This window comes from Nelumbo nucifera, chromosome 2, assembly GCF_055504915.1.
Source record: "Nelumbo nucifera cultivar China Antique chromosome 2, China Antique-T2T, whole genome shotgun sequence".
Lineage (NCBI taxonomy): Eukaryota > Viridiplantae > Streptophyta > Magnoliopsida > Proteales > Nelumbonaceae > Nelumbo > Nelumbo nucifera.
In genome coordinates, this window is record NC_142650.1 from 16,307,912 (window position 1) to 16,335,241 (window position 27,330).

Sequence of the window (27,330 nt, forward strand, 5' to 3'; positions counted from 1 at the left end):
GGTGGCCAACCCTGTGCTGGTAAAAAAGGCGAACGGCAAGTAGCGCATGTGCGTCAACTACACCGACCTGAACCGAGCTTGCCCGAAAGATTGCTTCCCCCTCCCCAGAATTGACCGCCTAGTAAACGCGACCTCGGGACATGAGTTGCTAAGCTTCCTGGACGCCTACTCAGGCTACAACCAAATCTGGATGGACCAGTCCGATGAGGAAAAAACTAGCTTCATAACTGTGTTCGGTCTGTACTGTTACAAGGTCATGCCCTTCGGATTAAAAAATGCCGGGGTGACCTTCCAAAGACTTGTAAATAGGCTGTTTCGGCCCCTGATTGGCACGAAGATAGAGTGTTATGTAGACGACATGGTCGTCAAGACACAATTTTCACAAGACTTAGATTCTGTCTTCCAAATCCTGCATCAGTTCAGCACGAAATTGAACCCCAACAAATGTGTTTTTGGCGTCACCTCGGGCAAATTCCTAGGCTACATTGTCAATCGGCGCGGTATTGAGGCCAACCCGGACAAGATAAAAGCCATCCTAGACATGAGACCACCTCGGAAAGTAAAAGAAGTTCAGAGGCTAAACGGCCGCATAGCCGCCCTAAGCCGCTTCATGTCCAAGTCAGCAGACCGCTGCCTACCTTTCTTCAAAGCAATCAAAGGCAAAGGGTTCGAGTGGACCCAAAACTGCCAGCTCGCATTTGACGAGCTAAAAGGTTACCTCGCCAGTGTGCCAACCTTAGCTCGGCTCGAGGAGGGCGAGGTCTTAGAACTGTACCTCTCGACAAGCGACGAGGTGGTCAGTTCGGTACTAATAAAGGAAACAGACCGGGTCCAGCGACCCATATATTATGTTAGTAAAATTTTGTAGGGAGCAGAGACAAGGTACCCGCAGATAGAAAAGCTAGCCTATGCACTGGTGATAGCAGCTCGGAAACTCCGCCCGTACTTCCAGGCTCACACCGTCATTGTCCTGACCGACAAACCTCTGAGACAAGTTTTACTCAAACCCGAGGTTTCCGGTCGACTGACAAAATGGGCCATCGAACTCAGCGAGTACGATCTCCAGTACAATCCAAGAACTGCCATTAAGGCCCAAGCCTTGGCTGATTTTATCGCATAATACACGTTTAGCCTCGAAGCCCCCGAGCCGGTCGAGCCCGAGATCCCCAGGTCGGGCGAGGTCGGAGCTCCCAAGCTAATCGAGTCAGAACCCCGTGAAGTAGCAACCAGTGTAGCATTCCTCCTGGTTAGACCAAGCGCGAACTAGGATGAGGAGCCCTGGTTCCTTCACGTAGATGGCTCCTCGAACCAGCAAGGCAGCGGGGCTGGAATAATGCTACGCGGCCCGAGCGGAACAAAGTTGGAATACGCACTACCAAGTGTTCTATGGGCTCACCGAACCACAGAAAAAACCGCCACAGGAGAGACCCCCTTTAACCTCACCTACGGCATCGAGGCGGTAATCCCGACGGAATCGAAGTACCTACGCTGCGACTAGAAGCATACGACGAACAGACAAACGAAGGCGAGTTACGCACCAACCTCGACCTACTGGACGAGGTGAGAGACTTCGCGCACATCCGAGCTGCGGCCTACCAGCAAACGTAGCTCGGTATTATAACGCGCGAGTAAAGAAGAGAAACTTCCGCGTCGGCAACCTGGTTCTCCGTAAGGTCATGGTGCCCGAACCCGGCGTAGGAAAACTTGGACCAAATTGGGAAGGACCCTACAGAATAAAGAAAGCACTCGGGGGGGCATACGAGCTCGAAACCCTAGAGGGAAAACAAGTACCCCGAGCATGGAACATTGTCAACCTAAGGCGATACTACCTATAGACCGCCAAGCGAAATGGGTAAAATCACCACCAAAGCCTACGAGCTAGGATGCCGAGCTAACGAAGGAATCTCGGCACAAGCAAAGAAAACAGTGCGCGCGAGTGCGGTAACCCGGGCAGAAAACAGACCGGACGTATAGTCAGTTCGGAAAATACATTTAGTTCGGCAAATATGCTCAGCTCGGGAAAGAACAACAAGCACTTAAACAAATCATTCCATTCCAAAAGTAGGGAAACACAAAAAAAAAATTTACAAGCCAGGAGCTATTTCATCATCGTCTGAAGGCACTTCGACAAAACCCGAAGGCCCCGCCTCGCCCTCGGAGTCTGGCTCGGCGTCAGCGGCATTAGCCATCTCCTGAGTTATGCGCGAGGTGGATATGGCGCTAACATCGAGCTCAGGGTACGTATTCAGGATCATCCACCAGCTTAGCTTAAAACCCCTCTTGAATGAATCCACCATCAGATCGTCAAAACCCGGCGAAGCGATGTACTCTTCGACGACCTTCTTCATGGCATCTTCGATACCTTGAGAGAAGATCTGCGTCCTCTCCCTGATGTCCTCCTGAAGATACTCGACCTGATGCTGCAAATCCAGCCTCAAGTCCGCCATGTGCTTCACCACCACTCCCATGGCCTCGGCATCTCTTTGAGACCTCGCCTGCCTAATCCGGGAAAAATGAGCAGTCTCTTCGGCAGCACGTGCAGTCTCTTTAGCAGCACGAGCAGTCTCTTCAGCAGCACGAGCGGCTTCCTTGGCCGCACGACGAGCCTCTTCGGCAACTCGCGCCTGCCTCGAGCTCCTCTCCACCTGAGCCACCAAGGCGTGAATGGAAGAATTTGCCTGTCGAAAAAGAGACCGAATGATCAAAAGAACCAACAAAACAAAAGCCAAAGAGCTAAAAAAGGAGAACACTTACCACCATAGCGTGGGTAACGGCACGGCAGGCCACTTGATGCAGAGGGAGATCAGTCCATGCCGCGAACTCCTCGGGGAAGATGGCCTCTTTACTCTTTTGAAGAGCGTAGGTCGGCGTCAACACGCTCCTGAAATCCCCCGGGGCCCCCAAGCCCGAGGGACCAGCTCGCGTATGAGCAGACCCGGAGTAAGCAGGAGCACCGGAGTATGTAGGAGCCCCTGTGTATGTAGTCTCAGCATAAGGGCCCCCCGCTGGCTCCTGCATCGGAGGGACCATCTCGGGCCCCCTGTGCGGATCTTCTGGATGGTACCCCAGCACCTCGGGCTCCGCATTCTGAGGCACTTCGGCGCGAGTTCGCTTGGCAACCCGCTTTCTCCTCTTCATACCTTGAAACAAGTGTCCACCTCGGGTCCCTTGCGAATCCATCACACCTGCGAAAAGTTCGCCATCAGTAAAAAGCAAGAAAGACAGCAAGATAAGAGTCTCTAAGTGAAGGACCTACCCGAGCTCAGGCTGGCCGCAATGAGCTTGGCCTCCGTCAGATACTGTTCACACTTCAGCCCAAGCCGCACCCATTGCCAGAGGCCCTTCGCCGTCTCCTTGTCAAGCGTAACCCCGGAGTCGGGAGCGGCCATTCCCTACCCGGTCTGAAAAGGCCACCCTAGCACACTTCGCACCCCAAAATAGTCCCGCTTCCATGCTGGGACCTTGTTGGGGAGCTCGTGTAAAAGCTTAAAACCCGGGCGAGGAGACAGGTAGTAAGCCCGCCTGCGCCCGGGGAGAGGACCCGCTTGCTTCTTGAGCATCAAGATTGAAGAAAAAATCTCCAAGTCCAACGGAAAGCTCTCGTCACAGAAAAGGGAGATTGTCCACACCAAGTTCCGAATAGAGTTCGGGTGAAGCTGGCCGACTGTCACGCCGAAGTGGTTCAAGACTTCGACGAAGAGGGTGTGGAAAGGCAATCGCAGCCCCGCGACGAGCTGCTCCCGGAATATTATGATCTCATCAGGACCATGTTCCCAAGGAAAGCTACCCGAAGGTATGAAATAAGCATACTCCTCGGGAAAGTTATAGTAAGTAATGAGGGATTGGAGCCCCTCGGGCGTCATGGTCGAAGGGCCGAACTTGTCTAACATCCGACCCCGGCGAGAGGTGGACGCCAAACTACCCGAAGCGCCACGGCCTACAGGCTCGAACTCTTCGTCGAGCTCTACCTCTGGCTCGCTAAGGCTATCGGGGGATGCAACTTGGTTCGTAGAACCTGCATCAGACCCGCTGAAATGACTATCTGAGCCATCCGAGCTAGACATTGGGAGTAGACCCAGGAAAGTACTCACCCGGACGAAAGCTGTAGACCACAGGTGCTCGGACGAATGGAAGACCTTGGACGCGAACTGGATGCGAGCTGAAACTCAGACGCGAGCTCGAGAGGAATACAAAAGCGACAACAAACCGAGGTCCCCCCCCCCGCTATTTATGCACATAGTGACCAAAAGGCAACGGCTCAGATCAAAGCCAATCCGACAGCCTACGACCGCCCTGACCGCACGTCGCCCGAAACTGAGACGTGATTGGCACACGTCTTTCTGAAACTGACAGTGACGGCGCGCATCTTTTCGAAACTGACGGAACGTCAGCGCACGTCTTAGAAAAAACGGCAGTGGCACGTCTTTTTCAAATTTGAAAAAGCGCCCGCTTTCACGCCCCCAAGTGGCGCGCCCCCCCTTTTTTGAAATTTCGAAGCAAAGCGCGTGCACCGCCACATCTAGCAACATTTAGACAGGCCAACACGCTTCCCGCATAAATGGACGCTCGAAGAAACCCAAGAAACACTGGCAAACGCACCTCGCGCCAGCAGAACCAAGGTTCAAAGTGCAAGACAAATCTACCTGACACCTTGGGAACTCCCCGCGCCAGGGCAAGACCTTAGCACGAGGAGTGGGGGGCAATTGATGAAGGAAGATTTGGCCCGACCTCGCAAATCATGGCATGTGGCAAAAAAGGCAAGCAGCTCGGCACTCAAGACAGCATACCGAGGGTACAAACGCCAAAGGGAAGGGACCAGCAGGCCCGAGCTCCCTACTTAGAGCTCGAACTCCCTAGCAAGAGGCCCAAGCTCCCTACTTAGTGCCCGAGCTCCCTACTTAGAACTCGAACTCCCTAGCAAGAGGCTCAAGCTCCGTACTTAGTGCCCGAGCTCCCTACTTAGAGCTCGGACTCCCTAGCAAGAAGCCCGAGCTCCCTACTTAGTGCCCGAGCTCCCTACCTAGAGTTCGAACTCCCTAGCAAGAGGCCCGAACTCCCTACTTAGTGATCGGACTCCCTGCGAGGAGCTCGAACCCTCCCTTTTGACCCCGTCACACAAAGCAGAGACCCGAACGGGCTCGTCTTATGACAGTTCGGGGCCTCCCCTTCTCCGAACTCGAGACTTTGCCTTACGCACCACTCCAGGCACTTCGCTTCCGAAGCATTGAACTGGATGAACCACGCCGTACCTGACACCGAAAGAGTCCGTATCCAGGGGCGGCGCACCTGATTGACTTGGGATCTGATGCTTGACGGCCGCATTTCCAACGGCCAACGGCCACCTGCCACCGTCACCTGTCACCACTGCCTCCAGTTACAGAGACGGCTCCGACAAAAGGAGCAGTGACAGTTCTGCCCCAGCAGAGGCGATGACGCCCGAACTGGCAGAAGCACGGAAATACTCATTCCCGACCTGACAGGAGTCTAGGAGTGAGTGCGCGAGGTGGTTATAAAAGGCGCTCCACCCCCAAAGAGGAGGTATGCAAACTTTGAGCTATCTGGTTTATCTTGCCTTTGAAAGATTCTAACTTAAGCTTCAGAGCCTTTACACCGGGTTCTCCCCGGAGTTTCTTCATCTCCTCCGTTTCAGGTCCCCGCTACTCGATTCAGAGGCAAGATCATTAACAGATAAGACCGACCGGATTGCGCATCATCAATTAGGTTCCTCTAAGAGTTGTCACTTATTATAGATGGAGTTAGCACCTTCATAAGTTGAAGTCACAAACTTTATTCAATTCATTCATCGTCTCAAAATAGTCTTAATTTACGAAAGTATACATTGATGAGTATTCAATTCTCTTTGTGATTTAAAATATAATTACCTTCATAAAAGGATGTAACTAAACCAGAAAAAAAAATTATAAGGTAAATTGCTGAAACTTCCCCTTAAGTTTCTGACTATTGCTGAAATCTCCCTTAAATTTTTTATTATAATTGTAAGTAGACCCTTTCTATTAGAATTTGAAAAAAAAAGCATGAAAATATCTAAAATACCTATGTGATTACTATTAAGGCTGGTTTCTATATAAAAAAACAATACATGAATAATAAACATTTTTGTTAAAAGTAACTGCATGGGTATTTTAGACATTTTTATGCCTCTTTTTAGAAGATGCTATCGGAAGGAATTTACTTACAACTATGTCAAAAAATTCAAGAGAAATGATTGCAATTATCAAACTTCAGGGAAGTTTCAACAATTTACCCTAATTTAATATATCTTTTCAATTTTTTACGGATATGATGATGTCAAATTAAATATTTAATTGATAGAATTCGCATGAACCTCAAATCTTTGATTGAGATCGAGAATTTATAGGGGCCCGATTTTAGTTGACCATAAGCCCATAACTGTTGAAATGGACCCAATGCACGGGCTTCGGCCCATAGTCTTGGGATTAGATCTTTTTCTTAGTCCGTTCCTTTTCTCCATCACATGTCCCCAGATTGAAAGAATTCCACTCTAGCGAGGCATTGCTCTTACAACTCTGGATTTTAATGTGTTGGAAATCCATGGAAATAACCTAAAGTTAAAAGTATCAATATAATATTCCCCATCATATTGGATGTATCATATCGTATTGTCAGGCTTCCGGTATTTGAAATAAGAGTTGTTTTCGGATTTCGGGGTGTTTCAGGAAGTAGACATGCATAAAACCAACTCCTGAAACAATTTTGAGGAAAAACTAAAAAAGTTCTTAATTGTTGAAACACCCATGAATATTTTAAACCTTAAATCCAAAGTACAATTAGAAATAAACTTGCCCCTTCCACTTAACAAGAAACTTCCGATAATTGCCATTCCGGCCTGCGGGTGGACACCAACCAATTGATAAAGAGAGCCAAAGCATAAACAAATGCTACAATTTAAAAGTTAAGGCAAATGCTACAAATGTAAAAACTGATTATGAAGCAAAAGCATAAACAAATGAAAACGTGAGACATCGCATGTGACATCTTTAATGTGATTGATGAATAAACCACATAAAATGTGAATAACTGAAATTATTAACTTTGAGCCCGATACTAAAAAGAGCCATAGCACTGTAGCTTAGCTGCATGGAGCGAGGCCGTGGCCCAAAATAGTTGAACGTGTTCACTCTTATCGTTTGGCATACCGCATAAGTTATCACGTGACAGGAGTATAATGACCGGTTTACAGTTCATGAGATGAGATTGACGTAAATATGCACGTAACACATTAGCATTAGACAAGCCGGCCCCATCCCAACGAAGCAAGAGAGAGAGAGAGAGACGTGGCTTCATTACCCACCGTCAAAAGGAGATAAAGTTTTCCAATAATGCATGTATCCCCAATTCCATTCCCCACGGAGCAAGAGAGAGAGAGACGATGGTTGCAGCAATCCCAACGACGGCGTCACGGCTTCTCTTCTCCGGTTCTCGCTCTTCTCTAAGCCGTTTTTCTCCTTCCCAACTGTGCGCCCTTCGTGCTAAGACTCTCATCTCATATTCATCAAACAACAACAAGATTCATGACGGCCCTGGTGCTGGTGGTGTCTCCGTTGAAGTCCGATGTTCGGCAAGGGCAACAACGACGAGGACTGCGTACGAGATTGAAACCCTAACTACCTGGCTATTGAAGGAAGAAATGGCTGGGAACATCGATTCTGAGCTAGCGATCGTTCTCTCTAGCATCTCATTGGCGTGCAAGCAGATAGCTTCGCTCCTGCAGAGATCCAGCATTACTAACCTCACAGGACTTCAGGGCACCGTCAATGTGCAAGGTGAAGACCAGAAGAAGCTCGACGTCGTCTCCAACGAGGTCCGTCATCCTTAACTCGCTGCAGCTAACCCAACTATGTCTGTTAGGTTGGTTGTTCCCGCGACCGAGTAGCAAATTACACACACATTCATCTGAGTCATTCGTTTGAACAATACGATTCCCCGGACTCAAAAACCAAACCGTTGATGGTCTGGATTCGGTTCAATTCGATCTGGCTTTAAATTAGGCCATGGCGAGCTCACATCTGCTGCAACTGCAAGCACACATTTGCTTTAAACTAAAATGTTATGGGCCCGAGCGTAGGATCGCGTTACGGGTCGTTCCACGGCAGGAATCCCTGATCTTCTCTTGCCTTTGGCCTTGCGCACAGACCCTATTTTGCCTATCTAGTGGGTGATTTGTCCAAGAGACCACCCGAACTCTCCTAAGAGGGTGTTTGTACAAAAGACCACCCAAACTCTCCTCACTCTTTTCTTGACCGGAAAACTGAATGCTCTATTTCAATTCGTAGCTCCTTAAATAGGAGATTACAGAAGGGAATTCCTAATTAAACTCAAACTCCAATTTGAACTCAAACTCCTAATTACCTATTCCTAATGATAACTCACTCTTACTTAAGACAAAGATAAAGATAAGGGATAAGATAAGGATAAGGTAAGCTGGTGGCGAGTTGGCATATTCAGATAAGGATGGGCCCACCCCTATGAGCTGTCGCATGGGCCCCGCCCTGCTGCTGCTACCGGGTGTATGTGCGCGGCTCATAGTGCCCTGCCGCGTGTGCGGGCGCGCAATGCTGCTGCAGCGTAGTGCGTGCGCGCGGCTCATGGTGTCGCTGCCTTGCGGCGCCGGCGTGTGTGCGGTGCGTGCTGCCGTGTAGTGCGCGCTGCTGCCTGGCGGTGCGTCGCGCGCCATTGTGTCGCTGCCGTGTGGTGTCGGGCGTGTGCGTGCAGCGCCCTATCGGGCGGTATGTGCCGCGTGCTGCCGGGCGGTGCGTGCCGCTAGGCGGCCCGCTGTGTGTGCTGCTGCCTATGGCTGTGCCGCCGTGCGTTGCCGGGTGGTGTGTCCATAACATAAAAAATTATAATACTGAGTAATCTGCTTCTCTGGTTTGATTGCTAGCGCGTCCATGCTGTCCTCTGTCCTCTGTCCTCACTCTAATGAAAGAAACAGTTAATTGGCAAATACGCAGGTGTTCTGTAACTGTCTAAGATCCAGTGGGCGGACAGGGATTATAGCTTCGGAGGAAGAGGATGTACCAGTTGCAGTGGAAGAAACTTATTCTGGGAACTACATTGTCGTCTTCGACCCAATTGATGGATCAGCCAACATAGACACTGCCTTAACCACCGGATCAATTTTTGGTATATACAGGCCTGACGACCAGTGCCTCGTTGACATTGACGATAATGAGTCAGTGGTAACTCTCTCCCTCTTTATAATCTTCATTGAGCTTTAGAGCTAGGGGTTCTCTTCAAAATTCAAATTTCTTTGAGTTGGTCTTATCCATTAAAGATCTCAATAAGATTCCACATAGCAATTGTGAATCTAAATTGACTCTGCAACTGTGAGCATTGCCCACTTTGTCGCGAGGTCAGCAGCAGTGCACCAGCGCTGAGCCACTGACTAAACTACCCTGCCGCCCAATGACATACAAAACAACTCTCCTCAATTTCATAGAGAAATGTATGTCCCTAAGCTGAGGGATTAAGAAAACTAATTCAGATGGATATAGATCGACAAATTTAATCATTCAACATTGGGCATGATGTGATGCAGCTTAACCAAGTGGAACAGAAGTGCATTGTTAATGTCTGTCAACCAGGAAGCAACCTATTGGGTGCCGGCTACTGCATGTACTCAAGCTCAGTGATCTTCGTTCTCTCCATAGGGAAAGGGGTATTTGCATTCACCTTGGATCCCTTATACGGGGAGTTTGTTTTGACACGAGAACATCAAGGTACCCAAGTCAGGTAAGATCTACTCCTTCAATGAAGGGAATTATGAGCTCTGGGACAGTAAGTTGAAGAAGTACATCGATGATCTTAGGGACCCAAACTCCAACAGAAAGCCCTACTCTGCCCGGTATATTGGTTGCCTTGTAGGTGAAATCCATCGCATGTTGTTTTATGGTGGGATCTATGGGAACCCAAAGAATAAGAACAGCAAGAATGGTAATCTCAGGCTCTTGTATGAATGTGCACCAATGAGTTATATAGTGGAACAAGCTGGCGGGAAAGCATCTGATGGGCATCAAAGAATCCTAGATATCCATCTTCCCATCCGGAAGAGGTAATCACACCATTTCCAGTTCAGCTGGATAATCTCTCCTTTTCTAAATGCATTTCAAAGTCTTAAGTTGATTTTTCATAGGTACTAACCAATTTGGCAACTACTAGGCACTTGAATTAAGAATAGAGTTTGATTGAGTTGCAGAGCCTTGTGCTTCTTGAAAACAAAAAATGAAAAATATCCATGTTTTAATATGTCTTTGCAGATACACCAGCGCACTCCACTTTTCATTGGAAGCCCAGAAGAAGTGGACAAGTTGGAGAAGTATTTGGCTTGATAAATCACAAGACTAAAGATCTCAGTTTTACAAAGATTGTAATGGCATTCCTGAAGATATATGAAAAATTTAAGTTCAAAGGTCTGAACCTGTAAGGGCCTAACATTTGGTCACTATTCCATTCTTGATCTTGATTGTTTTGCTTTCTACTTACTACATATGTGCTCATAAGCAATGAACAAGACGATATGGCATAACAGGATTTGTGTAATCAACCCCAACACCAAAAGCACAAGGTCCAATGAGTTTATACAATGTATACATGTGAATACATCCCTCCCAAGATTGGGTAATGGCCTTTTTATATTTGTAAATCGGTAATCCAATGGCACATCAAATCATTGGTTTGCAAACAACCACAAAATTCTATGATAGTTTAGACTAAATAAAAGTAACAAATAATTGTATTCTACAAATAAAATTTTCCATATTATAAGGCTTACAGAGCATTATGTATACACAGACCTTATTATAAGCATTGCTAAAATGTAAACAGGGGATGGCAGGAAACAGAAGCAGTGAGAAAGGGAAGAGGGTAGCGGGAGGGAAGCTGAAGTGGCTGACTTGAATGACTTATTGCTCTTGTTAAAACAGCGACAGAAAGGCAATACCTTCATTTGTTGAGATATGTATGGTATATGCCAGATCTAAGAGTTGGCTTAGTTGTTAAACGAGTCTACTTCACGTTGACAGATTCTGTTGCTTGAATTAAGAGCTGCTTCAACTTTTAGCTCCAGCTACAAAAATGAATAACCAATAGCAGCAATTCTAGATCCACCCATTAAGCACAGGGAGCAAGTGGTTTAAAGGAAAATGAAATAGAACCATTACTAGGATTTTAAGATTCTAACGCATTCAATTATTCGTATTGATGTTAAAGAATCTCGGCCTATTCATGGATTACCAGAAAATGAAATTTGCTTGATGGCATAACCAATTGAAAGAAGTCCTCCAGATCTGTTATGTCAAAAACAAAAAGGGGATATTATCTAAAACTTATCATGACTTTTTCACATTTCTCTTAAATTCACCATGACTGTTTATGGATTAACAGTAATTCACATTTCTGTTGGATTTCCATTATGTCATTGTTAGTGATTATTAACAGAAGTCAACAGAAGCATTTAAATATTTTATATGACCAAAATACCCCTGAATGGTCAATCAAGCTTATTAAAATATATATTTTAAATATGTGCCGGTTGGGCCTGGTGTGGCCCAGGCCTGGGTTAGGGGTAAGTTTGCCATAAAAATATTTAATAAGGACGAATGACCATTCAGGGGAAGTTTGGTCATGTAAAATACTTAAATGCTTATGTGGACAACTTTTATTAATGATCACTAGCTGGAATCTAGCAGAATGTAAGTTTTGGACAATCACTCTCAATGACAGGGTCTCTCTAGAGGTTTTGAAAAGCCATGGTGAGTTTAAGATAAATATGAAAAGTCCTGATGAGTTCTGGATAATATCTCCCAAAAAAAATCCATATGCCATAAAGAAGAAAAAAAAAAACTTGACACATAAGATGAAAGTTTAGAGTTCAGACAAAACTTTGTTCTTGTTGTGACTATGTATTTATGGAAAGAAACTTGAAAAAGAATTACAATTTATATTAGAAAAAGTGTTCACATATGCTCTTCCTTTCAACCCCCGATCAACTCAGACATGCCAGTAAAGGAAACAAAATTCAGAACATCTTGCAATCCTTTTTATTAATTTCCTTTACTAGCTTGCCCTGTTTAACTGGAGAAGTGAACTGCCATTTGGAGACAAATTAAAAAGGAGAACCATGGGACAAGAAAATAGTATCCTCAAACCAAGTCAGTAGATTGATCCAAGGCAGGCTGACAATGAAAGCCATTTCCCTCACAGTCGAGATCAATATCAACAATCCCAAAAAGGAGAAATCTGCACCAGCAATAGTAGTAGGTCTGCATTTGGAGACAAGTTAAAAAGGAGCACCATGAGACAAGAAAATAGTATCCTCAAACCAAGTCAGTAGATTGATCCAAGGCAGGCTGACAATGAAAGCCATTTCCCTCACAGTCGAGATCAATATCAACAATCCCAAAAAGGAGAAATCTGCACCAGCAATAGCAGTAGGTCTGCATTTGGAGACAAGTTAAAAAGGAGAACCATGAGACAAGAAAATAGTATCCTCAAACCAAGTCAGTATATTGATCCAAGGCAGGCTGACAATGAAAGCCATTTCCCTCACAGTCGAGATCAATATCAACAGTCCCAAAAAGTATAAACCTGTGCACCAGAAATACCAAAATTAAAGTTATCCATGTCAAAGATACTCTCCCTATTGGGTCCAAAGGTAGAAATTTTATCCGCCGTTGGTTTTAACTTTGAAGCAGATTGGCACATCAGAACCATCAAAATCTGTTCTTCCTTTTACATGATTCCTCTTGCCTGGCCTCTTCGGATTTGTTCTCATAGCAAGGAACCAAGGATTATGAAATGTAAAGGTTCCTATCCATTGAGTAGGCTATATTTTTGGAAGGGCTAACTTTAACTGTTCCAGACGAAACCATAAAGCATGTTGTCAGTGGAATTAGGAAGGTTAAAACTTTCCAATGGAATAACAGTTTTATGACTTTTATCACTGTGAGAGGACAGAGGTTGAGGAGGTGTGTTAAGACAATCCGATCGACTTGATTCTGCTCGAACAAGCTTTTTGCAACAGGGGGAAACAATGAACCATATCTGTTGGCCATTAGAAAACAAAAAAAAATGCAAAATAACATCATGAACAGAAAGCAACCATCCGTTTGGCTGCTTCACTGTGAATTCTATTTATCCGCATTTACCCATTAAATCAAAAGTTTCGAGCACCCATGTCCTTGCTGAATACATACGACATGATATATTCAAGCTATATTTTCTGGGAAGGGAAAAAGGGCCAGAAATCCAACTGAAATATTTCAGCTGTTACTTGTGAGGTAAAACTTTTTAGACTCAAATACTCCAATAATTATTTGGATAAAATACTTAAACATAATACCCTGAAAATTGACTTAGGTATACCTTGGGTTTTTTCAAGAGTACTTAAACATATCTTATGACTCTTTTGCCCTTTATTTCCTTTCAAATTTTCAAAAAGAACAAAACAAAAATCAAACCCATATGTACAATACTCTATTTTGCTTGCTAAACCAAAAGAGCAAAAAGAATCTCACAAAGGATACTTAAACATGACAATATAGGGTTTGGTCAAAATACAACTGTTAATTGGCAAATCAAAGTGAAACAGCTGTAGCCTCTTCTTGGTTAGGTACGGCTGAGTTTGGAAGGAGTAATGTATTTACGCTGCACATATTTGCATTTGTACTCTTTCCAAACTGAGCCTAGGAACGTCTTTGATCTACCCAAGGTTCAATCTTCCCATCCCAAATCAATTGAACATAAAAAGCTGAGCCTTTACCTCCAATATTCTTTTCTTCTTTGGCCAATAACAATGAGCGAAGGTTTTTGTGATCTTCAATTCTTGTATATTGTTTGCTCTTGAGTGTAGATTAAAATCATGAATTATACAACTCACCCACTCAGGCAATCAAACAAGGTACTAAAGTATTCCAATTCATACTTATTTTTTCTTATTTATTGTGATTTTTTGTTATATTATTTTTTATTATTGATGTAGAGATATTACTTTTCTAATAATTTTTAGCTTGAAGTCTGTGATTCAAGAAAGAGGCTTTCACCCAAAAACTATTTGAGTTATGAGTAGTACTACGATACTTTATTCATGTCATGTCTAATCTAAAACTACAATTTCAGAATTTCAAAGCAAGTCTTGTCTATTAAGGAGTATAGGAGGGTAAAATAGGATTTTAAAATTTTTTATGAGCACATGTGACGTCGCGGCAAATTTAAGTCCAGTGGGATCAGTTCATAATGTATATTTAATTCTTAGAGAATGTTTAAGTCTGTTGAAGTCTTTTATTCTAATTATTTCTGTCCCCATAAAAAACTTTTTCCACACCTGTTAAGGTCCATTTGGTTCACTGGAATAGGGTTTGGAATTAGAATTGGAATGATCCATTTTGATCCTAGCTGTTTGGTTGGAGTCGGGTAAAAAGGGATGCAATCAAGTTGAGCCAAGCCAAACTTTGGCATGTCTTGACTTGATTTGACTAAAATATTACTAGGTTCAAGTCCAAGCTGGAGTTCAATTCAAACTATATTTTTTGGCTCAAGCTTAGTTTGATTAAATATTCAATAAGCTCAAGTTTGACTTGAAAGCTCAAAAATAAATATTTTTGTATATTATATATAATTTTTTTATAATATATAGTATATTCTTATATCATATAGAATATAAAAATATATTTTATAATATATGTATGCATGTATTTATGTATGTATGTGTTAATCGAGTCAAGCTTGCAAGCTTTCAAGTAAAACTTTTTTATTAGTTGAGCTCGAGTTCAAATAATTAATCAATCTTACCCCAAGGTTCAAACTCGAATTGAGCCTAATCAAATTCGAACCTCAACTATTCGATTAGAGTTCAACTTGATTGCAACCATAGGTTGACTTGGATTTCAATTCCCACTCATGATGGACATTCTCCCATTTGAGGGAATTGCCATTCCAACCTCCCCCCGTTGGTAATGTGAATTTCATTCCAACCAACCAGCAAAAAAATGACAAATGACTTAAAACCACCAGAAATCCTATTTCTCTTTACCCAATGCCAACCCTCGCTGGGAGTCGTGCATATTTTATGAAATTTGATTCTGCTTCCTATTCAAACCAAATAAGAGAGAACAGGCGATTCTGATTTAATGAAATTTTGAGTCCAATTCCAACACAAACCAAACAAACCGTTGTTTTGATGTAAATAACAACGAAAAACATGGTTAAGGTAGAGAACAAATGCATAGTTATCTTTTTAAAAAAAATGGCAAAGATATATAGTCTGAAAATTTTCCTTCCACTTTATGCTGAAAAAAATGGGGTCCAAATAATCAAACAAAATTTTCCTATCCTTCCCAATGGGGCAGGTTTCTTTGTTTGAAGAATAAGTTTTAGGGTAGGGACGGGTTTTGGGATTCTATAGCTTGTAAAGGCTACAGATAAGTTATGGTATTAGACTAAATTAGACCCTCCATGACCCACATGTAGTTGGAAAGCATATAAACTTTATGTATTAGGTTTTGAATTTAATAATACTTTGAATTTTATATAAAGAATAATTAATAATTTATATATTTTTTATATACCTTAATCAAATAATTAAAAATTTTATTATTTATTTATATTATTTTACTTATTTATTACTTATATATAACAAAAAATAATAAAAAAAATAAATGCAAATACATTTTCATATAGCGAGAGGATTTGAACTTACAAAACCCGCCCCGTTGCCATTTCCTACCGATATCCTCATTTCATAATATTTAGTTTTTCAGAATGTGACACAGTATAAAAACCCTTCAGTGGTTGTGATGAAGGTAAAACATTAGTAAATAGTAAAAGCTGAGCAGATAGAGTAACAGGTCAACAAAAGGTAAGCAAAATAAACTTATAGACCTACTTGTGATTATTTTCCTGGTTCTTGTAAATTGTAATGCATTTCAAAAATTGTTTTTTTTTTTCTTTCTCCCGGTCCCGGCACTTCAAAATTCTGAACTTTGGCCATTATCCGAAAAGTCGGGTCCAATTATGTCCATCAGTTGTTCGTTTTAATCTGACTGCAACCAATTCATCTGCTCTTCTTTTAAGTTTTCGTGGTACTCTTGAGTCTTGACAGCTGAAGATGAAGCAAGGGCTTCTGCTATGGAGTCCTTGCCATCCCTTTCGCTCTTTGTGTTCCTTCCCCTCCCTGTCGTTTTCTCCTCCCTCCGTTCGCATTCAGATAAGAAAATGTTGTGCTGTGGTATCCGCAAATCTCGAGTCCGGTAACGGTGGACAGTTGACGGCGAGAGAGAGGAGGCAATTGAGGAACGAGCGGAGACAGAGCAAATCCACCAATTGGAGAGAAGAGGTTGAGGAGAGGCTGTTGAAGAAGCCCAAGAAGAGGTACGCTTCTTGGACCGAAGAGCTCAACCTCGACAACCTCGCTCTCTTGGGTCCTCAATGGTGGGTTGTTCGGGTTTCCAGGGTTACTGGTCAGGAGACTGCGGAAAGACTAGCTCGCTCCCTCGCCAGAAATTTTCCGGACATTGATTTCAAGGTAATTTAGCTTTTAATCTCTTCTCAGTTCTCATGGTCTTGGAGATCTTAAATTTTAGATCCTTTTTTTATTGGTTTTGACGCGAATTCTTTTGACAATGGTATGCGTGTGTGTATGTTGGTATTCATTATCAATTTTCAGCTAGGATTTGTTAAACTTGTGCTTATAAGCCTCTTGGTTGATGCGGATTGCATCATGGTTTTGCTTGTCGGAACTAGCTTTCTAATATCAACCTCAAATCAAGCGATTTATGTTGTCAGATTTAGCTGCAATTGCAATTACATAGATAGCTTCGCCATCTTCTCTTCCTAATCAGTAATTCTATTCATGGTTGTTTAGTTGGACCTTTCTTCTTAAAGCTTTCCTATCTGTTCATTTCCTCATCTTGGTTTTGTTCTTGGGAATTGCTTCTATATATTACTTGGTAGAAAACTATGATATTTAAACCTAAGTGACTATACTATAAGCATTTTTATGATTGATAGTATGCTTGTTTATGCTCAATGCACTTCAGAAGGTGAAGGATTGATTATTGGGAAATTTCTTGTATGCGTAGCAAAAGGTTCTTACCAAATCCTTTGCTGTCTCTTTTTAGGTATATGCTCCTTCAGTTAAGGTGAAAAGGAAGTTAAAGAATGGCTCCTACTCGGTCAAGCCAAAGCCCCTCTTTCCCGGTTGTGTCTTCTTAAGATGTGTACTGAACAAGGAGATACATGATTTCATCAGAGAGTGTGATGGAGTTGGTGGCTTTGTTGGATCAAAAGTTGGTAATACGTAAGGAACCACTGATTTTGCAACCTGAAAAATAGTGTTTGCTTTAAATTATCTCATAGTCTAACCATTAAGTTTTCGTTCTTATTGATCAAAAAAAAAAAAGTTTTCGTTCTAATAGATGTACTGCACTTACTTGACATTGAACTCTTACATTTAAAACAAAAAGAAAGAGTTTCTGCGCTTTGTGAGGCATTAAAAGTTAAAACCCTGAAACTCATCTTAAAAGTTATTGGAAATGAGAAAAGACATTAACTTTTCCCTTCTTCTGAACTGAAGATTAATGGCATAACCAAATCTCTTGGGAAAGGAGCAAATCAACAATAGGAATCTATTCAATTTGAAATGTATCTCGATGAGTTAGCATGGTGAAGATTTTATTTCATCATTTTACCATTTCTTGAAGTCCCTGCTAATCTCATTTTCATGTGCATTTTATATAATGGATATTTATTGCTCTAATGCGAGACCTTTTTTTATTGATAATGTGAAACCATTCTTCAAAACACAGAAAACGGCAGATCAATAGGCCCAAGCCAGTGTCAATGGATGACATGGAAGCAATCTTCCAACAAGCAAAAGAAGAGCAGGAAAAGACTGATCAAGCATTTGAAGAAGAACAACAAGGAGGAGTCTTCAATGAGGGAGATCTAAATATTCTCTCTCATTCAAATGGCAAAGATGCTATAGGATCCATGGAAGGTGTGAAGCCTAAAAGGCGGACAAAGAAAAGTTCAGAGCCTATTGCAAGTAGCTCATTGACAGTAGATAATGATAAGTTGATTACACCAGGTTCTCGTGTTCAAGTAGTGTCTGGGCCTTTTGCAGAGTTTACTGGAAGCCTTAAAATTTTGGACAGCGAAACAGGAAAGGTATGCCTTATTACATACTAAGGTCTTGTAATGAAGGGCTACTTTGAGAAAATGTTATTGCAAATTATATCTAAAATGATCTGCAGGTGCTTTAATAAACTTAACAACTTATGGTGTTATAATATTATCTTTTCAAGAGCCTGAGATTAAGAATGATGCATCATTGTATACTTGCAGGCAACTGTTGGGTTCATGCTGTTTGGAAAAGAAAGCTTGGTAGAATTAGATGTCAATCAGATTGTTGTAGCACAGACAACATAATGACAGAGTTTTTATGCCCCAAATATAATAATAAAATGGTGAGTTGCTCATTCCAGAAAATCCAATTCTTTCTTTTTCACAATACGTTCCAAAACATATGAGCCATTGAATGTATAGTGAATTATTATAAATCAATCAAAAATAAATGCATGCAAACCAAGTTACTATTGTTAGCAAAAAGACATCACTATGAATGTAGGACTCCATGCTCCATTTGGAATGTGGGAAATTTCACAATGAACAATTGAACACTTGTTTGTGAAAGACTCAAGCATACAATACAGAAAAGGAAAGTGGTAATGTTCTTTTCTCTTTTTTCTTCCTTTCATTTTTTGATAGGTTAGCCAGGAGGTTTCAGAAGCGGTTAGGCATTTATAGACTGATATTATCATCTGACAAATTCAAACTAGCATTTACTAACTTTTAAAACCTAATTAACAAGCTTAAACTCTTTCAAGAGTTATGAAATTTGAACCTTCAACCTGAATTTGATGTGACAAACTAGGTAAATATTGTTTAGATGCAAGAAGCTTCATCTGTTTATTTTGTTGAAATTGGTTATTACAGTTGGTGCAGACATTAGCCACTCAGTTGATATTAGAGAGCTAATAGTGAGACCTAAAATAGCAAATGGTATGGCCAGCTTGCCACATTTACCTATTCGACTTTGACTTCATGGAATTCAAGGAGGTCCAGGTCTGAGGGCCTTCTGTAGTACTTGAGCAAGAGTGAAGAACAGACAACACTTACTGAAGAAGCACCCATGGCAGCACCAGCAATCCATGGTGGCACACGGAATCCAGTAAAAGGGAAGAATGCCCCAGCAGCTAGGGGTATTGCCATGACATTGTAAGCCAGAGCCCACACATAGTTCAATTTGATCCTGTTGAATGTTTTTCTAGAAAGGTCAATAGCAGTAATCACACCTTCAAGGCTGCTTCTCATCAAAACAACATTAGCAGCCTCAATAGCAATGTCGGAACCTGCTCCAATAGCCACTCCTACATCTGCAACAGCCAATGCTGGCGAGTCATTGATCCCATCCCCCACCATTGCCACTATGAACCCTTCCTTCTACAAGAAAAGTAATTGGGAAACAAGTAAGGAGCAAAGTTGAAATGAAAACATCATATGTACTAACTATAGAGCGTTGCCATATAGATTGAGTTGGATGAATCATAAAATGGATGAGAGGTTTGTGCCACCATGCTGTAGGGACTATTTAGATGATCGTTTTTATTCCAAAGTAGTTTCATAATAAGATGGTTCATCAACATTTTTTTATTATAGATTGATTATATTTCTTGACTGATCAAATCAAACTATACTTGGCTTCCTATTGGTTCCTTATTCATGCATGTTGATCCCCTAGGTGGACCCGAAGAATGATCAGTCGTTCCACTTAGGGGGCATTTTTTTTTGAGATTTTGAGAGGGGGGAAAGTTGGTCAATAGGATTTTGGTTCCCATTGACCAAGATCCCCATGTTCTTTTTTCAGATTTATGTGGAGACCAGGGAAAGTTTACCCCACCCCCTAGGTGGGTAAATAACTTTCCCACCTAGAGGGAAAATTGCCAACACTTAAATGGGACAAAAATGCCCCTTTTAATATTTTAATAATGGATTACCATTGGGAAGCTAATCACGTTGTTGGAAAAACAACTCAAGACCCTTTTCCCAAAAAGGATTTACGTCCTTCCCTAGGCCCAAGCTGTTTTCAGTTTTCTTGGTGCTTTTCTATTATTTTTGTAGGTACAGAGATTATTAATAATCCCTTGAGATCTCATTAAGTCTTAAATCTAACCATAAATAAGGATTGATTGGTTTCAGCTCACCCTTAATTAGTGGGCATTCAGAGGATCAAGACCTAACATATATCAGAGATCAATTGACTCAAAATCAGTACATATAGCTGATCTCTAGTTTTTGGGTTTTGAAGAAAATAAAAGAGCTCATATCCAATGGTTTTGACTCAATATCATCTGATCATGCTGGTTTTTTGTCTTAAAAATCCTTGGCAACATAAATTCATATGCCAGTTCTGACCCATTGTGCATGAGACATGAATTCAAGTCTGTGTTTTCTTCCCATTAATCCGGGTTTTGTGCTTAATGATGGGTCTTCTATATAGTTTAAGTACTCAGCCTTGCCTAACATGCCAAGTATAAAATATTAGTATCTTCAAGACCAAGTTCAGTTTCTTCTCTGAGAAATCAAATATATTGTTTAATCAACCCAAGACTAGCTTAGATGATCTCCCCCATCTGTACAAAGAATCTAATGTCGACATGTCTTGCATGGAAGATTGAATATGAACGATCAGAGTAGTAAGAGGAGAAGAATGAAGGAAAGATTAGTTAAACACTCGGGTAAATGCACTTACCCGAGTAAATGTTTCCCAGCAAAAATTACCCAGGTAATTGCATTTACCTGGGTAAATAACTTAGTGAAAAGTTTTAACTTAGTTAAAACATCCACTGAAATTAGCCTTACCTGCAATTCTCCAACTTTCCTAGCTTTATCTTCGGGTTTTGCTTCAGCTACAACAAAATCAGTCTTCACCTCTTTAGCTACTGCATTTGCTGTCACCATGCTGTCTCCAGTGACCATCAGACTTTTCAAACCCATCCTCCTTAAGATGGAAATGATTCCAGACGCCTCCGGCTTCACTGGATCTGAGACTGCAATAACTCCCACAACATCTTTGTCGACAGATACGAGGACTGCAGTCTGGCCCAGTTTTTGAGATTCATCCATGTAATTGGAAGCTTCTCTTGGAATTTCGATGTTGCACTGTTGCATGAGACTATTGTTTCCAATGACAATACTTTTTTTGCAGACCATGGCCTTTACTCCATGACCCGTAATAGCCTCAAAGTCATGAGCCTCAGGCCAAAACTGGGTTTCTACAAGGGTCTTTGCATGCTCTACCATAGCCTTCCCTAGTGGGTGCTCACTGTTAACCTGTACCAGTAAAGTTTGAAAGGAATCATGTGCCTTAGATGCATACTGTCGTGGGTTTAGAATACAAGAATCTAATATTTACCTCTGTTGCAGCCACCAACTTATAAAAATCAGGAAGAGATATATCCATAAGCAGCTTTGTACCCACGACTGTTGGCTTTCCCATGGTTAATGTTCCTGTCTTGTCAAACACCACGCAATTGACCTGATAACAAACAATCTTTCTTTAAACAAATAAGAATGACTGTTTTCATTGAGAAATGCAGCTTTTGCCTTCCTAAGCATCAATTGGATGGGGGTTTGCTGCTGCTTGAATAAATTACTTCTCCACTAAGTTGCATTATCATTAAGACCTCACCACTAATCCCTACTTTTCTTTTGGGTAACCATAGGGAATAAAATACTCAAAGCTGAATGCCACCATTATTAGGTCTCTCTCTTCTCATCTCATTTAATGTATGAGATGTCACATTAACATACAGTTTGAATAGTCAGTTCAAGACCAAAAATGGTTAATAGAGATATGGAGGTGAATGGGTGTGCAGAGCACATGAAATTGCTGTCTTTATGAGGACGCACAGAAATTTTATGAGAGAGAATAGAGGAGGGGTGGAGTTGAGTACCTTGTGTGCGCTCTCCAGCGCTTGTCCACTCTTGAGAAGCACGCCATGAGAGGCACCAACGCCAGTTCCTACCATAACTGCCGTGGGCGTAGCCAACCCCAAGGCACACGGACAGGCTACCACCACAACTGAAATTCCAAACTGTAGGGCCATTTCAAACCTGTCCATGTAACCTGGCACCCAATTTCTTGGATACATTTCCAATATCCCAGCCACATACCAGCCCAACCAAGTTGCTATACCGCTACATATCACCTGCACAACATTAACCAATAACATGCATTTCCATCATCACCCCACAGGCCAGCCTTCTAGAAAAATATGTTGGTTCCACAGAAGCAGAGAAATTGGATACAAGATTTGGTGAACCTAACTGAGCTGGAACCTTAGGCACACAAAGACGCAAGGAAAGAATTCACTTTTGATACAACATGGTATTGGTGCAAGGCCAAAACTGTGAATCATAAGCCTTCGATGGATCATAGCAATACATCGAATGCTTTGATTTCAATTTCATGGATAAAAATGGGCCTATTAATAATGAGTTCAGACCTCATTGAAAACACCTTTCGTGTTTACATGTTCCCAATATATAGCTGTAGTGTCCTGTGGGTAGGTGTGTGTAGTAGGATTCTCGTGGGTAGGAGATCGAGATTCCTTAGTAAGTTATTAGCATTCCATATGTTTCTGTTCAAATGATTTATGATTGTGAAATGATAAGAAATAGGAATAAAATGTGAATCATGGGATCAACTATGATCGCACTTTCTACAAAGTGGATCCGACCATGAACCCCACATTCCACAATTGAGAGAGGCGATGATGATTAAAGGTAGCAAAAGCTGTTCATTCCTTGGCAGTAATTCTATCCCATTAAAAAGAGCATGCTGGTCTTTTCTCCTTTTTAAATAGAATAAGATCCCACAATACCCAGATTTAGAATTCCAACCCAACACATTGAGCTAACTCTAGCCTGAACTTCACTCACCTAAACGAGTTTGGATTACCTGCCAATAAAATACGTTTTAACACCCTCCCAATATCATCTGATACTACACATTTTATACATGGTGGGTCTCAGTGTCATCATAAGCTGTGTGATGTCAGATCATGTTGGAAGAGTGTTGGAATATGTTTTGCTGGCAGGAGATCCCCAACTCCTCGACACCACTGCTCCCTAAAGCTACCTAATTATTTTAGGATAAATAACTTAAATCACCCATGTAGTTTCTAGCAATTGTTTTAACCTACCCTGAAATTTGAATAGAAACCACCCTCCACATTTAGGATAAATTATACAAATTGACATCTTCCATAATTCCATTAGTTTGAGTAAACAAATGAGTGTTAAATTATAAAGTTACCATCATATCTCCATTGAATAATTTTATTATTATTATTATTATTATTTGTTGTTGTTGTTAACACCCTACGTCAACCATCCACATGAAGTGAGAGATTCAGTGAATGTGGGAACTGAACCGAATCAACCTATTGACCGGTTTTGTATCTTTGTTTTTTTTTATATATTTATAAATAAATATATAAACATATGATATATTATATATTATTTATATAATTGGTTTTTCCAATTCAGTTTGAATTTTGATTTTTCTGGTTTTTATGAGCATCCCTAGGACATATACACTTTGCAAAACCAGTTTTGCTATAAACGTGATTTTAACTCACCACAAAATCAAATCCGATGACATGTTGTGTCCGCACCTTGAATTAGATGAAGTGACATTATGGTGGGATTACAATTTAGTCCTCTGCTAAAATCATGTTGTAGCAGAGTGCTAGAGTCCCAGTCACCTGCCAATAAAATGCATTTTATTACCCTAGCAATAACATCTAACATTGCACATCTTATACATGGCAGGTTCCACTCTTATGGTGGACCCCAATTTTATAGCGAGATGTACCATATCAGATCAAGTTAGTAGGGGTGTTGGAACTTGTTTTGTTGGAAGGTGATGTTGGCAGCTATAAAGTAATTTTTACACTTTTTGGCTAATGTGGGGCATTGTTACAGGTAAAGCAATAAATGCATGAGACTAATCCATAATTTTCTCAATGTTTCAATATTCTTAACCCTAAGCTAAATTCAATTTTTTTTTTTTCACTCAAAAGTATGACATCATATTTTTCCCTTGACATCCAAACATCAAACTAACAACAGAAGAGATGAGGTTCGAAATGTGGAGGGAGAATGAAGGTTTTTGAAGAGGATAAAGTTCAAGAGAGATTAAATCACTTATTAGAAACCGTAGGGGAGGTTTTGCCCATTATTTTATCATGCCAATAGAAGATTCTTTTATTTTTTTTTCCTTTCCCCACACAATATTGAATATCGAATACTCAATCGTTCATTTCACGAAAAATTGACCACAACCAGTGTGCAAGCAAACACTATCTAGTCATCGATCTGAAGTCACTGATTTTGACTCGCACTATGTTATTTTTTTGTTGTTTTGCATTAGCCCGTTTGGGAGGAGGACTTTTGCGTTGATTGAGCCGCTTCTGAAAAAGCTACTTAAAATAACATAGCTTTACAGAGGAGTTGATTTTATGGCTCATGTAGTTCAATTTTAGGCTTTTCGATTCTTTTTATGAAAATATGGTTTCGCTGCTTTTGAATTGCTCAGCTCATGTAACGCCAAAAGCCGTTGCGTGAAAGCCCTTTCAAACGAGACCGGAACTGTTCCTCACCGAAAACGCCTCACACACGCCTTACAAGTACATCCTACCATGCATTGAGAGCATCTTCCGTACTTTTAAGTTATTAATTACGGGAGATGTTCCCAATGCACGGTGGATGTGCACGTGAGGCGCCCTAGTGTGAAGAGCAGATCCCGTCTCCTCTCAAACGGACACTATATATTACTGTACTACGTTTGTAACTCACCACTGGTACGAAATACTTCGAGATACGATCGGCCAGTTTTTGCACCGGCGCCTTTCCAATCTGAGCCCCTTCAACGAGCTGGATGATACGTGCCAACACAGTCTCCGACCCAATGCAAGTCACTCGCACATGCAGCACTCCGGAACCGTTCATCGTACCCCCGATTACCTCATCGCCGACCCTCTTCCGGACCCTCCTCGATTCTCCGGTGACCATACTTTCATCGACGTGGCTCTCTCCCATCACTACTGTCCCATCCACGCTAACCTTCTCACCGGGCAAGACCTTCACCACGTCTCCCTTCTCCACTAATCGCCGATCAATCGTCTCCTCCCCAATTACTCTCCCGCTGTCGTCGAAAACCGCCAACCTCGCCATCTCCGGCGTGAGCTTCACGAGCTTCGAAATTGCATCACTCGTCTTTCCCTTTGCCAGTGCCACCAAATACTTGCCGAGGAGGATTAACGAGATTAACATCGTCGCTGTTTCGAAGAAATCCTCGTTATCGAAACGCTTTGAGGTAGAGGATCGTACAATTACGTAGATGGAGTAGAAATACGAAGTGTTGGTACCCACTGCAACCAAACAGTCCATGTTGGTAGAACGTAGCTTCACAGCCTTGTATGCTCCGACGTAAAATCGCCAGCCGATGATAAATTGCACTGGGGTGGACAATGCACACCTCAAGACCTCTCCAACCGAGAGCATGTTAACTACCTTTTTGTCGAGGAATCCAGCTTTAAAGGATGGAATGTACATGAACACCATGGACAACAACAGCATTGGGATGGCGAAAACCAGACTCCAGAGGAAGCTACGGTAGTAGCTCCTCACATCGCTGTTCTTCAGTCGAGCTTCTTTCTCTCTCTCGTCGACGAGCGATGCTTTGAGTCCGCTGGATTCCACTGCCGAGATTATCTTTCTGGGACCTATGACATCAGGTGAGTAAGAAATAACCAAGGTGGTTTTGTCAGATTGGTCTATTTCTATGTCTTGGATTCCTTGTAACTTTCCAAGAATGGTTTGGAGAAGCTCTTTTTCAACCGGGCTTTCCAGTTTGAGGTGGAAGTTGGTGGTGTTTTCGCCGGTGGAGATAATTGAGGCTTCAAAACCCATGTCGTCGATGGCTTGGATTAGTTGGTTGAGGGCAACCATGTTGGCGTCGTACTCGATTTCGGCCACTTGGGTTGCTAAGCCAACGGCAGCGAATCGGACTCCGTTGATGTTCCGGAGGGAGGATTCGATGGTGGTGGAGCACGCAGTGCATGTCATTCCCTGAATGTGGACACGGCAGGATCGGACGTCGGAGGACTTATCCATGGCTTGCCTAGCTAGAGCTTTGATTCTTAATAATCAGCCGGAATTCGACCCCTCTAGCTTTAGTCTTTCCCTTCCCTCGAGGCACCAGTCAGTATCTGAATTAGCGATGCAACTGCGCTAAACTTGGATACTACTAACACACTTTAGTGAAAGCAACAGCGAACAAATAAAAAAGGCGCACTCCAATAACCTCCATGGTTGGCATTTGGCAAGCTAGCACCCAGTTAAGTTCTGTTATTTATGGGCATCTCCACATCACGAAGATCTTCTATTTATTCCATTCCTAGAGTCGGTTAATTATATATAATAGTTAAAAAGAAAACCAGAATGGAGATGATGACATGCGCCCAGTAACTGAGCTTTATCGGCGGATCTATATGCCATCAGAATTCAGAAAAAGATGAGAAAGTAATGCAGAGATTGGAAAGGATCGAGGAGCAAAGATGGACGGATTAAGGACTAGTTTCACCCAACCCATGCCCCCCCTCCCCCAAGGTTCGGTCGTATTTCATAGTGGCCATTTATTTTGGCTCTTTCTGTTCTCCCCATTTTAGTTCCTTAGTGCTTAGTCCCATAGAGACTATAGACCACACTTTTTTTCTGGTATTGATTTCTTAACACTTTAATTTAATTATTTAAGGGTGCTGCTGCTAATGGGTTGGAGTTGGACCATACCCATTGGCAGAAAATAGCGAGTAATAATAATGTAGGGACAGAGACGATTTGGTTGATGACATGGCAATTGATAGCAATACAATGGTGGAATTGCATTGGCGCAGTACGGTTGGGCCCTAATAGTCCTAGCCACTTCGAAGGGTTATTGGCTTTGTCCTGTGTATCGACGACCGCAGACTAATCTATGCTGCTGAGAAACTAGAGAACCAAATCTCTCTTCTCTGTTGATCACGAGACAGAAAAATCCCCTCGACCATCGACTAAAATAACAGATTCATTAGCTTTATGGTAGTCTTTGGTTTACCCTTAACAAGAAGCAAAATTTTGATTGATCCACTAAGCAGATTAAATGATTCTTAAAATAACTCCTCCACT

The 27,330-nt window shown here is 42.1% G+C and overlaps 2 protein-coding genes and 1 pseudogene across 3 annotated transcripts; 2 read left to right on the plus strand and 1 right to left on the minus strand.

Annotated features, from left to right (window-relative positions):
• Window positions 1-6,762: 6,762 nt before the first annotated feature.
• On the plus strand, window positions 6,763-10,566 carry LOC104597043 (fructose-1,6-bisphosphatase, chloroplastic-like; annotated as a pseudogene). Its single transcript, XR_016082061.1, has 4 exons — window positions 6,763-7,843; window positions 8,994-9,221; window positions 9,581-10,093; window positions 10,299-10,566. The product of XR_016082061.1 is annotated as a fructose-1,6-bisphosphatase, chloroplastic-like (transcript).
• A 5,479-nt stretch (window positions 10,567-16,045) lies between these two features.
• Window positions 16,046-19,787, plus strand: PTAC13 (plastid transcriptionally active 13). Its single transcript, XM_010258427.3, has 5 exons — window positions 16,046-16,561; window positions 17,157-17,335; window positions 17,844-18,204; window positions 18,382-18,503; window positions 19,033-19,787. The coding sequence occupies exons 1-4, from the start codon at window positions 16,145-16,147 to the stop codon at window positions 18,463-18,465; spliced, it is 1,041 nt and encodes a 346-aa protein (XP_010256729.1). The 5' UTR covers window positions 16,046-16,144; the 3' UTR covers window positions 18,466-18,503; window positions 19,033-19,787.
• LOC104597041 (putative copper-transporting ATPase HMA5) lies at window positions 18,953-26,769 on the minus strand. The gene is made up of 5 exons (XM_010258429.3): window positions 24,961-26,769; window positions 22,053-22,307; window positions 21,512-21,634; window positions 20,959-21,429; window positions 18,953-19,539 (listed from the first exon to the last, which is right to left on the minus strand). Exons 1-5 carry the CDS (start codon window positions 26,278-26,280, stop codon window positions 19,123-19,125), a joined length of 2,586 nt encoding a protein of 861 aa, XP_010256731.1. The 5' UTR covers window positions 26,281-26,769; the 3' UTR covers window positions 18,953-19,122.
• Between the last annotated feature and the right edge of the window lie 561 nt (window positions 26,770-27,330).

What these genes read in the sequence shown, in the direction of transcription:
- PTAC13 (XM_010258427.3), top strand. Translation starts at nt 16,145, where the DNA reads ATGAAGCAAGGGCTTCTGCTATGGAGTCCTTGCCATCCCTTTCGCTCT. An exon ending in TTCCGGACATTGATTTCAAG is followed by an intron (nt 16,562 to 17,156) that starts GTAATTTAGCTT and finishes GTCTCTTTTTAG; the next exon opens with GTATATGCTCCTTCAGTTAA. An exon ending in GGATCAAAAGTTGGTAATAC is followed by an intron (nt 17,336 to 17,843) that starts GTAAGGAACCAC and finishes TTCAAAACACAG; the next exon opens with AAAACGGCAGATCAATAGGC.
- LOC104597041 (XM_010258429.3), bottom strand. Translation starts at nt 26,280, where the DNA reads ATGGATAAGTCCTCCGACGTCCGATCCTGCCGTGTCCACATTCAGGGA. An exon ending in CGCTGGAGAGCGCACACAAG is followed by an intron (nt 21,635 to 22,052) that starts GTACTCAACTCC and finishes GTTTGTTATCAG; the next exon opens with GTCAATTGCGTGGTGTTTGA. An exon ending in AGTTGGTGGCTGCAACAGAG is followed by an intron (nt 21,430 to 21,511) that starts GTAAATATTAGA and finishes TTACTGGTACAG; the next exon opens with GTTAACAGTGAGCACCCACT.